General features: G+C 32.3%; 1 protein-coding gene across 2 annotated transcripts in view; it reads right to left on the bottom strand.

The window, feature by feature from the left end:
* Positions 1-2,321: 2,321 nt before the first annotated feature.
* The window catches only part of LOC103579595 (tyrosine-protein phosphatase Lar), a 163,033-nt gene continuing 150,066 nt past the window's right edge, over positions 2,322-15,288 (bottom strand). For both annotated transcript variants that reach the window (XM_053740890.1, XM_008561031.3), the window contains exons 14-20: positions 10,196-10,335; positions 9,437-9,639; positions 9,175-9,341; positions 7,725-9,085; positions 7,432-7,658; positions 5,504-7,310; positions 2,322-3,540 (exon numbers count right to left, since the gene is read on the bottom strand). In XM_053740890.1, the coding sequence (XP_053596865.1) occupies positions 3,472-3,540; positions 5,504-7,310; positions 7,432-7,658; positions 7,725-9,085; positions 9,175-9,341; positions 9,437-9,639; positions 10,196-10,335 (3,974 nt within the window). In that variant the 3' untranslated portion in view covers positions 2,322-3,471. The remainder of the gene's footprint in view (positions 3,541-5,503; positions 7,311-7,431; positions 7,659-7,724; positions 9,086-9,174; positions 9,342-9,436; positions 9,640-10,195; positions 10,336-15,288) is intronic.

The raw sequence follows: 15,288 nt of genomic DNA, 5'->3' as shown, positions 1-15,288 counted from the left end.
ACCTATTTTTCATATCATTGTTTTCTTCTTTTGTTCAATTTATTCTTTTAGAATGTTCATAATATATTTATATTTATTTTTATTTATTTGTATTTATATATTTATATATTCATATATATATATATATATATAAATCTATGTATATATTATTTTTATCTTATCAACGTACATTATTTAACACTAAACAAGACAGACGGTGCATTTATGTACACATTAATCGCAACTTCTGGCCCCTGTCCGCTTTAATAAGTAAATTAATAAATTCATCAATTCATTAATAAGCAAAAAAAAAAAAAAAGAAAATAAGTGAACAAATTTTTTTAATACTTTAATTATCAAGTTAATTGCTATCGTAAAAATATACGATTAATTTCTTTTTTGAACAGGTTATAAATAATTATTTGTTTATTGTCCATACAGGCTAAAAATTACCAGGAAGAAATAATTTTATATGATCATATAACTTCAAATATAATCATATATAACATTATATGATCGCACATAATTACAGCGGCACTTTTAATTTTATATATTATCAGATATTATAGTTTTTAATATATAGTTTAGTATGAGTGGCCATATATGATTATATCTGACATTACATAAATCGCATGAAATTATAAGCGCAAATGAAGATTATATCTGATGATATATGATCAGATATTAAACCGTATCGGTGTTTATGATTTCATGTTATCAGATACTGCTATATTCTGTATATGATCAGGTATGACCAGTCATATATGATCATATAAAATTATGTATATAATTACATCTGATATCATATAAATTACATGAAGTTATGAATGTAAATCCTGAGTCATGTCTGATATGTGATCACATATGATCAAGTATTTAACTGTATCGGTGTTTATAATTTCATCTATCAGATATTGCTAATTTTTTATATTTGATCAAATATGACCAGTCATATATGATCATATAGATTTACATATATAATAAAATCTAAAATCATATAAATTATACAAAACTATAAACGTAAATACAGCTGTATATCTGATCGTGTATGATCACGTATGATCATTTTGACTCCATGTATGATCATATCTAAGTATTTTCTTCCCGGATTTTAACTTTAGATATTTTTCATAAAGTTATAAATTTAATTATCATAAATTTTCAACATTAGTTTCAAAATTTAATAGATCTACTGATCTCCTTATTAAAAACAACTAATTATTAAATTAATAAATTGAAATTATTAATGACTTTATAAGTAAAAATAGTAACTTTGTACATGCGGTTATAAAAATTAAATCAGAGGCCTGAAAGTGACGTTGCGTGCAATTAACATACAGTGCTCTTATCCAAATCGATTTAATATAATTATTGAAATAATAATAATATTAATAATTAATAACTATTTATATTATTATTATTATTATTATTATTATAAAATAAATCCTGTCTCTCGTTTCGCTACATACAATAAAATAATAATTTATAATTAAATACACATATAGGCACCGTACACATTTATATGACATTCATTCATTTCGTTAGTCGTGACCTAATGGCGTTTTCATAATTATTTATAATTTATTATTAAAAACTATAATTATAACAATTATATCAATTGTTAGCTACCTAAGATTGATTGGTAGTATTTATAATTATATTAATGACATTCCAATTATTTTATTATTAATTATTAAATTAATTAAGTTATTCCGCATATTGGCAATAGCATTGTCGATTTTGGCAGTATGGCAATTTTTTAATTTTTTTTCAATGAGCACAAAATATTTTATTGATTAAGTCTGTATACAACTGTCTAATTAACCCCATGGTAAAATACCCCCACCCCTTCTCTGTAAAATAAACACGCGGTAAAATTACCCAAGTTTAAAATTAAATAAAAGACCGTAAAATAATTTAAGTATAATTTACCCATGAACCCTAATTGTAAATTCCGTTTCATTAAAAATTTAATAGAATGCGTTTTTATTATAAAAAATTTCCTACCGAATAAAAAAAATTTTAATGAAATAAATAAAAATTCAATTGATTGTTTGATAAAAAATATTAAAAAATTTCAAGGTTATTTTACCACAGGAAATTTTAACTTCCGTCATATAGCGACCAATTACAAAATACCGAAAAAAATATTCTAACGATCGTCACACGTCGTATTAATAATTAAATAATTGTCGGCGTTAATTTAAATATTTAACGATTTTATTTTAAAAAACTGTCAAAAGATTGAATGAGTGTGAATGTAGCAGACATCAGAAAAATTTTAAATTATAAATAAATAGAGTAAATAATTAATAAAATATCTATAAAAAAAATGCGCATTTTTTAAAAATTTAATTTTATTAATTATTTACTTTACTTATTAATAATTTTAAATTTTTCTGTCTGCTACATTCACACTCATAAAGATTGATTGAATTAATTATTAATTAAACTATTTCGTAATTAGATAATAATAAATGATTTGATAAAAATTTTAAATCCTTCTAAAAAAGAGAGCGGGTAAAAAGGGCACGATATTTGGATTAAGTTTCAAGATATTACCGTTTTAAGTATAAGTACCTCAGTCTATAATGACAAGTACAAAGGAGCGTTTAATAAATTCATCATTATTGTTATAATTATTATTTTTTTATAAAACCTGAAAAACAATTTCCATACCGATATGTGTCGACTCGATTAATTAATTGCCTACTACCTTAATTACTTTTCGATTAACTCCCATTCATTATCTACAATAATTTATAATTTATAATTAACAATAATATTTATCAGTTAATTAATCAATTAATTAATTAATAGCTACACTATGACAATTATTAACTGAGAAAAATCTATAGACGGAGGGCCTCTTGTAAATTATTTATTTATTTTTATGGACAATTATTTTATTTGTTCGCATCGAAACTCTTTAAGGCTCTGTTTCAAAAGAAACATTACGTGTCACCGGTTTTATTATTTTATTTCGACGTTTTAAATTTAAAAATACCGGTCCGCGCGCCCAATGGCAGTCTTCTTTAATTGAACGACTTAATTAATGATTAATTATAATAATTATTGTTACTCTTTCTCTATATACTGATAGACATAATTGATTTGTTCGTTAATTTAAAAAAAAAAACGAATGAAAAATATATAATGGGAGTTGAATTAATTGATGGTTGTCAAGTACATTTTAAATCATCAAAGTGCTCTAAACCCCGTAGTATTGTTACCGGTAATTGTCCGTAACTTTGTAACCTCTGAAAACCCGACGAGCTTGCAAACACAACGACTCAACCGTCATAAGCGTTAACTATTTTTATTAATTTATGGTATTGATATTAATTATTAATAAAAAATTTATTTATTTAAATTGTCTGAGATAAACTAAACTCGGCGTATTTTAGCTCTTTCGCTAGTACTCTCACGACTTCTTATGTGACGCTCTCCTCGGTCTCTCGTTGGTTCTCTTGGCTCGCGGATTTCTTCTTGTCAGTTGGCATAGTGGTCAAATGATCCCAAGTATTCCAAACTAGCACGATAACAAAACTGATATTGATCCTAAACACAGAAATTTATTCATATATTTTAATATTTAATTATAAACTATAAGGTCAACAGTATATTTAAGGTTATACACTAGATTTTTCATCATTACTTGCAATGGTATTTAAAGTTTCAGTGTCAGCAGCCAGTCAGAAACGAGTTAATTTAAACCCGTGCAAGTGTGGCGTAGCAACAGCACAATTTTCGCGCGCTTTTTTTTAATATTTCTATCATATTCTGCCGCCATTTTATTTTGACTTACGATTTTTAATTTTCTTCCCATTTCTAATGAATTATTTTTAAATATTTAAATTTACCGCGCGAGTAATAAGAATAATTAATAAATTATTTATGAAAATAAAAAATTTCGAGTATACTTATTAATTTAATTAATATAATTATTGACACAAATCAATTTTCATAAAATTAATCAATATCAATTTTGAAATTTTGCGCCAAGATGGCGCTGCTGCGCGTTGCTGTACTCAAAGTTCAAATTTTTGTTAAAGTGGGGGGCGGTCGATGAATCGAAAATCGACTGCTTTGATTCAACAGACGGTTCGATAGCGGCAGTCAGTATCATCAACGGCAGTAGTAGTCCAGATCGTTCTTTACGTTTAAATAGAAACAGTATTGCAGTTAACTCACGGAATTATCCATAAAATTTATTGTTCATAGTAATTGTTTTATTAAAATGTGCAGTGTTAGTAGAATTAAAATAGTGAAAAGTGTCTGTGGTGTAGTGAAGTGTTGAGTGTTCAGTGCTAGTGTATAGTGTTGCGGATTGCTGATGCTGATAACTTCGGAGTTCCTGTTCAAAATCATCTGGCATCGTCTGGTGGGAAATAGCAGTTAAGTGACGTTTTTTTTAGCTGCAATACACTTGGAGCAATTTAATTCAAATTTCCAAGTGTATTAGGACACCCTTCTGCATATTATTTCTCCACCAAGGTTTGTTCAAACACTAAAGTGTTTTTTTTAATTTTTTAAATATTTTTCTATCGTATTCTGCCGCCATTTTATTTTAACGTACGATTTTTCCAATTTCTATTGATTTATTTTTCAAATATTTAAATTTACCGCGCAAATAATAAGAATAATTAATAAGGGTGAATTCCGATATGCGTCACGTTACAGCTGCTCGCAGCGCTTTCCGTAATGCACAGCGTAAGCGTAAATTGCCATTTGCAATTTATACAAGCAGAAACTTTAAATACTATTTATTATTGACACTAATTTTTATTAAACTTGATCAGTCAGAACTGTCACTTATGTAAATAAAATTAATGTTCTAAAATTACTATTAAAAAAATGACAAGTATCAGAGTTTAAATTGCAAAAGCCCTCAGTCAGCGTGCAGAAATATTATTTGTTTTTGCCCGCTGACTGCAGCATTCACAATTTACACATGTGCTAATATTAATTCGCGGCATTGGACTGAAAATAGTTTCTTTCAACTGGCTGTAGACACTGAAACTTTCGTCGATGCTGGTATCATGAAGTAGTATATTACACACCTAGAGAGGAAAGTAGGACATTCCATACGTGTATAATTGCCTACCCGAGACGAAGGTGAGAATGGAAAAATACGCGGATCGGGACTCCTTACCTTCCTCCATAGTCTGTATAAAATTTTTCACCCGATCGGCACTTTAAGTTTAAATTTATTCCTCTATTTATGATAAGAATGGCGCATACGCTAATTTTTATCATTTAAAATTATTTTATCATAAAAATAAGAACGACTTCCTTTCCTCTGAAGAGGCCAAGAATCCAAACGTCGGTACAGGTATAGAGAAAAAATTATTAATTGATTTGAAAAAAAATTAATTCAAGTATTTTTTTTATGCGAAAACAAATTTCGTAGCAGCAAAATCGTATTTTTTTAAACCCGAAACTGCCGATCGGTGCCAAAATAAAAAATTGCGGACTAGAAATAATTTATTAGAACTAATTAATAAAAAAAAAAGAAAATTACCTCAGTTTGAACCATAGCAGGACGTTGCGTACGTAATATTCTAACTGTCTGGAAGATATCAACAACTCCTTCATACTGCATACGCTCCAAAACAATACTCAGCGTGATGAAAACGCCAGTTCTACCAACACCCGCACTACAGTGGACCGTAATAGGGCCATCCTGCCCAAATTGTTCTTTTGTTTTATGCACCTGTCCAATGAAGTCAATGAACCCATCACCGGATTTAGGCACGCCCTGTTCCGGCCAGTCGATGAACTGGAACTGTCTCACCGTGCGACTGGCGCCATCTCGTGCGTCGGTGACCTTAAACTCCCTGAGTATGTACTGCGGCATGTTGTACTCGGCGATCGGGTCGACCACGAAGCACTGATACCTGATAGAGCGATCTGACGGCCAGTACTGGTGGCACTTTTCGCGGCCCATCTCCTTCAACTTGGTCAGCATCACGACGATCGTCGAGTTGTGCTCCCAGAGCATGCGCCAGAAATCGTCGGTGGTTTCATTAAGCGGCCCTTGAGTCGCGATGTAAGCACAGCGGTAACGATAACCATCGATGAAACTCGCATTTATATAATCCGATCCTTCAATGCTACGTTGCGGCTGCAAACAAACTCGCGTACACTCATAAGGCAGAATATGAACCAACCGATTTTTGTGTTTATTACAGGGCAAGTTCGCGGATATGAATCGCGTCGAGTCGGCTTTTATATTTGACAGTTTTTTGAATTCAAGTTCCATTCCCGTTATGTTGTCCAATTCGGTCTGCATAAGTTTCTGTATGTGCGAGTGCAAATTACGTGCTGGCACTTCTGTGAAACCACAAATTACTGCTTCGAATAACGCGTCATGTATAAATATATACTGATCTTCTGTTTGTACCATATAATTACGTTGGGCGCGTAAACAAGTGACATGCCCGTAAATGTCAATCATTTTTTCGTGTTTTATGCGTTCGAGCATCGAGTCTATTACGATGAAACAACCAGTTCTGCCGACACCAGCACTGCAATGGACAACGAGCGGACCAGAATCAGGTACATTGAGCGTTTTTACCCGGCGTAAAAACTGTAAAAATGGCGCCGGATGTTCCGGTACGCCGTGATCTGGCCAAGCGGTGAACTGCAGCTGCTTTATTTCCCTTCGGTCTGTGTAACCCGTGCGACAAACCTGGAATGTCCTGATGCAATAAGTCGCCAATTCTTGAACGTCACTTATCGTGACAGTCATTTGCCCATAAGTTTCAGCACCACGCGTTGGCCAGTACTGATCGCACTTGATGCGCGTCCGCTCTTCGAGTTTGGTCATCATCACAATAGTGCTGGTGCGCAATTCCCAGCACATGCGCCAGAAATCGGCGAAAGTTTCTTGCAGCGGTCCCTGGGTCGCCACATACGCGTTCTGCTTTCGATATCCGTCGCAGTAGTTGGCATTGATATAATCAGACCCTGGTATTCCGTCGATTGTTTGGAGAATCACACGCGAATGGTCATACGCAATAACGTTTGCGTAACGATTTTTAGATGTATTGACTTCCATATTGGAATGGTCCCACGTAAACTGCTGGCCCGGTTCAATAGACTCGTACTCTTGGCTGAATTTCAGGTTATCGTTGGCCTTCAGCCGCTCGATGTGATTCCCAAGCTCGCTGATGGGTATCGGTGGGTGCGATATCATACCGGGTGTCTGGAAATTCAGACGACGCATCTCAACAGGATCTGACGGCGCGTGGTTTGAACTTATGTCCGCGGCCATCAGAGGCCTCGTCACTGCTGCTTGATCGGGCGCTTTGCACGGCTGTCTGCGTCTAGTTGAATGCCAAAATTTATAAATGATATTATTAATAGTATGATTGTATATTTATTGCCAATTAATATTTATACTGAACTGCTGATAGAAATCTTGCTCTTATTGAAGCTAATACTTACTTCCTAACTACGAACAGCAAGACGATGCAAATGCTGACCATTAGGGCGGCTATCACCGGGCCAATTACCCAAACCATTCCCGGTTCCTGTCCATTGTTTGTTATGGACACTGCGGGGTTTCCGTCGGGCGGGTTGTCGGGGTTTGGTCGGCTTGGTGGATCCCCCGGCGGCACTTCTCTCATGTCCAATGATAAATATTCCGAAAAGGGTGACGACGTATAAAGATGCTGGAAAATAAAAAAAAAAAAGCATTAATTAGACTCAAAATTTATCAACAGTCGATATAAAATTACCTTTTTGGGAGTATCGACAATAGCGCGTACAAAAATTCTATATCGTTTAGTAAGATCTAGCTTTTTATTCACATAGCCTTCGTAATCATCCCCGCTGCCCAATTGAAAAGTATACGGAATAGTTCTGTGAGAAAATTTAGCGGCAATGTAAGGGGCATTTTCCGGATCTTGTTTAGCATTTTTTCCGGTAATCATGTCCTCGGTAAATTCGTCAGGCTGTTTGTGCGCGGTTGCCTTGTCCTCAGGCACAACGATCAAATAATAATAAGCTATTGGTCCGTATTCCTCAGAAGCCTGAGGTAAAATAACGTGAATCTCCTCTTTCTTGACGACCCCATAGAAATCAGGCTTAACCATGGGCTTAGGAGCGGCCATTTGCGTAGTTACTGTGATCTTAGCCGGCGGTTTGTACGACCCGTCAGTGGGAATTGCGCTGACGTTGACGTTGTAAGTTGTGAATGGCTGCAACTCATCGATCGTCGTGGTAGTCGCGGATGCGTCAAGACGTATCGTTCTACGAGGCACTATTTGTGTTTGGGTGATTCCTTGGGAATCAACGAATTCTTTGATTGCATCGAAGGATACTTTGTAGCCCGTGGGATTCAGTCTTATCGGCGGAGTCCAGGAGAGAGTCATCGAGTGCGTTGAGGTGTCAGACGCGCGTAAGTTTAGTGGGACATCTTCAGGTTTTACTTTAACGGTGACCTTTTGACTGAGACGACCCAAAATATCGTTTTTGTATCGCGCAGCAACAGCAATCGCGTAGGCAGTGTCGCGCTCTAAGTTTTCGAGGTCCGCGGACTCGGTCATGCCGATGAGTTTCTGCTTCCACTGGTCCAAGTCCTCGACCGCTGTCATCGTGTAGAATATTTTGTAGCCTATTATTTTATCGCGGTTCGGAACGGGCTCCCACCAAACTTCCACGTTAGATTCAGAAGTCGCGACCGCATTAACGTACAGAGGCGCGCGTCCGATATCTTTCTCGGTGACTATCGTTATTTTTTCCGAGTAGGGCCCCGCGCCGCGAACCGTGTGCGCGCGCACGTGGAACACATATTCCGTAGCCTCTTCGAGGTTCGTGAACACGGCGCGTTCCTGTGTAGTGTTACGCGCCTCGATAGTGCTGTGGTCATTTTTCTTGTGGAACTCGACGTCGTAGCGGATTATTTGCCCGTTGCGATGACGTCGCGCAGGTTCGCTCCATTTTACGCACACGGTGTCTTGGGTCTGGAAGGTGTAGGTCAGATTCGTCGGCGGGCCTGACGGTTCACCTTCGGGACTCTCCCAGTAACGTACAGTTTCTTGGCCGATTCCGTTTTGATTCTCACCGGCAATACGGAATTCGTAATGAACTCCACGTTCTGAAAAATTTTAAAAACATTATTAAATATCCCATCATTGCCGTCTACCAGCTTAAAAATCGCGACAACCCAATCAGTAGACAACTCACCGACATCTTTGATTTTGAATGTAAACTGATTAATATCTTTGATAAACTCCTCTTTCAATGTTTGGTTTTTAATTCCATATTTAACTCGGTAACCCGTTAATTGTCCAGCTGGTTCACTTGGCTTGGCCCACTCCAGCTCGAGGACTATTGGATCTTGATTAATTACCCTGAGAATAAACGAAAAATAATTATCAGTAATTATTATCCGCAATTATGATCTTGCTCGGTAACATTATTTATAATAAATCATTTTTTTAAGTACTTGACGTTGACTTGTGGCCTATTTGGCACACCACCAGGAGTCTTAACGTGCACAGGAGGCGACCGGTCCCCGTCCCCTTTTCGCGTCAGAGCAGCAACTTGGACATAATACTTTGTATCTGGTTGTAAATCCGTGACGTTGATTGCCAGGACACCGTCTTCGTGGACATCTCGGCGTATTGGTTCATTCAGCAAATCCTTACCCTTAAAAAATAATTAATAAGTCGTCATTGTTTTTTAAATTATCAACTTATTGATAAAAAAAATGTTTTCACATCTTTAATTAAAATTAATTAAATTAATTAATGACTTTAGTGAGTATGAACTAGTTCCAATTTATCAACTCAAAATGGCTGAAGAATTTAAAATGGCGGGCCTAGTATGAAGTGCATTACAAAATGCGCTGTATGCAAAGCGCAAAGTTGGCGCGAAATTTAAAATTAAAAAATTATTCAAGTGAATTTTAATGAAGATTATTTGAATTTGAATTTGAATTGTTAATTTAAGTGGCGAAATTACACCACCGCAACATTAATTTACACAAAGTGCATCGCGTTTCGGAATATGCCCATAGTCAAAATGAATTCAAAATGCCGGACTCAGTGTTGCCGACTTGAAATTATGAAAACCATCAGACCAATTCAGCGACCAAATTGACAACGGGTTCAGAAATATTGGACGCGTCTAATGCTATGAATCCGAGGGTTATGTTGGATGCTGTGTATTAACTATTTTAAATGAATATAACAGTAAACAATACCTCTTCTCTAACTTCTTGTACATGAACATGATACCCTCTGATAACGCCATTTTGGTCATTAATTCGCGGTGGTTTCCATTCAACTCTAATTGTCGTTGAATTCAAAGCTGTTGCTGTGACGTCCTGGGGATTTCCTGGCACTGTAACGCAACTCAATATTAATTTGTGTTTATTCAGTTACCATTTGTTAACATACACTCAATTATACAACTATACATGCTTATTCATTCAAATTCATTCATTCAACGTCAAAAATAATTAAATAAATAAAACAACAAATTAAAAATATTTTATTGTTAAAAAATCAGTGAACTGGAACTTAATAAAAATTCTTATTACCTAAAAAAAAAAAAATTAATATAAAGTACATAAATAAAAATAAATAATAATCAGTAATAAATAAAAAATTAAATATCTGAAATAAAATAAAAAATCAATTTCTTTTTTCAACTAAAATAAAAATAAACCCCGTAAGCATTCATTGGCCATAAAAAAAAATAATCGCAGTCATTCTTAAAATTATAAAATATTATTTAACAATAATAATAAACTCCTGTCACTAAATAACCCCCCATTTGAATACCAATAATTTGTCATTAACAAAAACTCAACAGATTATTATTATTTGTATGAATATTAAAAAATGACCATTCTTTCTTTCTTACTTCTTGTAAAACATTTTTCTCTATTACAAAAACAAAATAAAATTTACGTTATTAATATGTCATAATTTATATAATAATAATAAATAATTAACAATAATATATGATGTCAATATATTATTTATAAAAGAGAAATGGACGTTTGTCTCACCGACGGCAGTAATGGAGAGTCCATGATGAGAATTAAAGTAGTAATAATAATAATAATAATAATAATAATAATAATAATAAATATATTACATAAAGTATTAAAATCTACAGGACAATGAGTAATTAATTAAAAATAATAATAATAATAATGTGCGTCAAACATCGCAAAGCTGTGCAATGACAAATTTGTGCTTCACTGAACTCTTTTTGGTCCTTTTTCAAATAAACTCGTGTTCTATATACTTTACATGCTCGCTAGTTTATAATTTATTTATAAATTCCAATATATATGTGTATATATATTTATAGATTTATGTATAAACCTGTGAAAAATTAAAGTTAAAGCCCGTCATGGACAATCCAGTATCCGACGTGATTAATAATAATTAATAACTGCACCGTTAATTTACATAAATCATAAACGATTTAATAATAAATATTAATAATAATAATAATAATAATAGTAAAAAAAATCAGCACTGCCACTGCCTACCTACATCGCGAGCAATAATATAAATATTTATAAAAACACAGCTACTACAAATTCTGCATTTACTTAACAAAATAACTTCAAATAAATAATTAATTAGTTAAAGTTTTTTAAATTAAGAGGTAGTAAATAATAATTAATTAGCAACAAAACTGCATAAGTGGCAACAGACAAGTGGGTTAAATAATAATAATAAATTAGGAGTTATTGCGGTATATTTATATGTATATATGTATATATATATATATATATAATTTTTTACAACACAGATGGATGGCAATAGACTTTGATGGCTAGCCAAAATAAAAGTAACTGGTAATAATTATAAATAAATGTTAATTTAAATTCAGGCGAAATTAAAAAAAATATATCGCGAGCTTGAACGTTACAGTGGCTGAACTTGGTTATTATGTTGGTTTTCTCAACTTTCGAGTGAGCGTATGCTAAAAATTCGTTTTTCCTAGCACGCGGAACGCACGTACTTTAATTACGCTCAGAAAAAAAAAACTGTAAAAAATTTTTGAAACTGAAGTTAGCTGACGTCTAATAATTTTTGAATTCTTTTAAAAAATGATAAATTATAAAAAAAAAATTATTTAAAAAATTGCACCTGTAGTTTTTTTAATTTTCTCCATGTGCATATTTTTAGTTTTTTTTTTTTTTGTAATTTATTTGTTGATAAAAAAATCCGAAAATTTTTAATTGTCTACTGACTTCAGGATCATAAAAATTCGCGGAGTGAATGCGTATTAAATCTGGAGTGAGTTCGGAGTGAAGTTTATTTTTAAATTTAAACTCCAAATCGGAGTGAGTGCGGATTTAAATAAAACTCTCGGCTCCGAATTCACTCTCGATTTTTGACAGTCTAACAACAACAGAAACAAAAAAATGGGTAATTAATGAATTAATTAGTAAGGGAATAATATTAATATTATAAATAAAAGGAATTATTTAAATAGAATTTCGATGAATTTCAATGGTTGAATGGATACTCACATTTTAGCTCTGCGCCCCCATAAAAGTCGCCAAAAAAAGTGGGAAAAAAACTCATAAAAATTTGTAACAATTTTCTCACGTTATTTTTAAAAATATACGTTTAGTTTAGTTCTATTTTATTATTATTATTCATTAAAATACTTTGTGATTGTTGTTTGGGGTAGCATCTACTCGACTTATGAACACATACGACCAATTAATTAATTATTATAATATTAGTAATGAGCTCATTCATACGCATGCTAATGGGTCCTCGTGGTCCGGACATCCAGGCTTCTTAACTCCGTACTCATTCATGCTCTGGCCATGTATCCTAGTTTACTCATCCTCACATGGACACAAAATGACAACGCCGAGGCACAGAAAATTATAGTGATAGTAATATTCATTTTTCAAAAATTATAAAAAAAAAATTGTCATTATATTTATTTATTATTATTATTAAATAACGGTCTGTTCGATCCTCTCTCACGCGGATGCTTGCAGAGAGGCGGGAGACGTGAGAATATTTTTTTTTTTTAAATATTTATTATTTTTTTTTTTATGCATGCACAGACACTACTCAAAATAGATATATGAAAATTACTAAAGGCTCATATTTATATATCTGTTATTTAAAAATTTTTTTTTACCCGAAAAAAAAAAATATATATGAAATTTATTTAAAAATAACAGATATATCAAAGGAAAACCTATTATGCTTACATAAATAAAATAAAAAAGGGAGTTAATATACAAAGGAAAGGTTTAAAAATATTTTATAGGAAAAAAAATAATTTTTAAATTTAACGCACATCCGTGATGGCGTTCGCGGTTAAGTGAGTACGCGATAATTTATCAACAGATAAATTTGTACTTTTCACTGAAAACACATTTAAGGACAGGAAAACTTTGGACGAGCTCCATTCTTATATATATATATTTTTAACCACCTTTATTTTGATTTAAACCGCAAGGGATTTTTTCGCACCCCCTCTCATTCCATGACCATATTCTCCACCCATACCAGTCCTCGAAAAAGTATAACAAAAAAAATATAATTTACATTAGCGTCTGTACATCGCGATGGCTAGCATCATCTACAATGTGGGTTCCCACATTATCTTAAATATGTATAATATATATATACCATCTGAGTAATTATTAAATTGCGTCTAAATAAATAATTAAATCGGGCAGACAGTACCATGCTTGTACCAGGACCTTATTGTAACAAAAATAAAATAATAATAAAAATAATCACAATCCGAAGCCGCAGCCCTCGGGGATTTTTATTTTGCAGATACTAAAAACTGCCAAACTTTTACAGTACCTCATAATCATAATAATAATACAGTTAAATAAAGACAATAATTAATTAATAAATTAAATAAATAATTTACTCTATCGCGCAAGACGGTGATTAATACAGATGCGCAATCGCTCGTCAACACTGTTTTATATATATAATAAATATGTATCCATAATCAAAATCCAAAAAAAAAAAAAACAGTAAGTGCACAAGATATATAAGTGTGTGAAAAATAGGCATTTATATATAAATATATAAATATAATAATGACAATACGTACGATCGACTCAGAACATTGTATATATGTATGTTGATAAACTTACAGACACATGATGAAATAATAATCGGTCGTGTCCCATGCATAGAGCGTGTATGCCAACAAACGACCTTAGTACAAAATATTACATTCCAACCAATTTTTGTGATATAATATATAATGTGTTAATTTTAATTAATTAATTAATTAATATATATATATGTGATATAAGTAAAGCTTTAAGTGGTCTTTATTACAATGGAAAGTGAAAAAAAAAATATCGTCCAAGGTGCTCGTGCACGGAGAAAAATGGGCGAGGAATGGAAGAATTTTTGTTTTGCTGTCGGCGAAATTAAACCGGAAGTTGAGGCACCAAAAAATTGATATTTATTATGAAAAAAATTTTACACTTGGAATTGATTTGTTGTATTGAAAGTTATCTTTCTAAATTAAGAATTAGTTGGGAATGAAAAATTTTATGATTCTGATGTTAGTTGACGTCTAATAATTTTCGGATTTTTTTTTAACGGTAAATTATGAAAAAAAAAAAATTTGAAAAAATTGCACTTGTAGTTTTTTAAATTTCCTACATGTGCATATTTTTAGTTTTTTTTTTATTTGTTATTGATTTGTTGAAAAATAAATCCGAAAATTAATTGACTGCTAACTTAAAAAATGATACTGAAGGTAGCTGACATTTAATAATATTTGATTTTTTTTTAGACGGTAAATTATAAAAAAAAAAAAAATTGAAAAAATTGCACCTGTAGTTTTTTAAATTTTCTGCATGTGCATATTTTTATTTTTTATTTTTTTGTGATTGATTTGTTTAAAAAAAAAATCCGAAAGTTTTTAATTGTCTGCTAATCTCAGGATCATAAAATATTTAGCGGCTCATAAATAATTGCAGTAGAGTATGACAATTTTTGGCGACAACTTTCTGTGTAAAATTTCTTCGACAGCACAATAAAAATTCGTATATTTCTCATTTCATTTTTCTCCGCGTGATTACAAAAAAAAAATAAAAAAAAGTTTTTTTTTTTTTATTATTATTATTAATAAAAAGATGGCCTATAAAAATACCACCGGTCCTCTTGTCATGGACAATAGCTCAGCAATTCCTCTTGAGTGGTAATAGATTTACGATAATTGTTAAATAATATTAACAGTAATAGACGTTGGTAACAGTAACAAGTACTGTCGCAATCGATTGTATTGGTATTCAAATGTACCTATAGTAATCACATC

This window comes from Microplitis demolitor, chromosome 7, assembly GCF_026212275.2.
Source record: "Microplitis demolitor isolate Queensland-Clemson2020A chromosome 7, iyMicDemo2.1a, whole genome shotgun sequence".
In the NCBI taxonomy this organism is placed as follows: Eukaryota; Metazoa; Arthropoda; class Insecta; order Hymenoptera; family Braconidae; genus Microplitis; species Microplitis demolitor.
The sequence above is the reverse complement of the archived record's forward strand: the minus strand, read 5'-3'. Positions and strand labels throughout refer to the sequence as shown.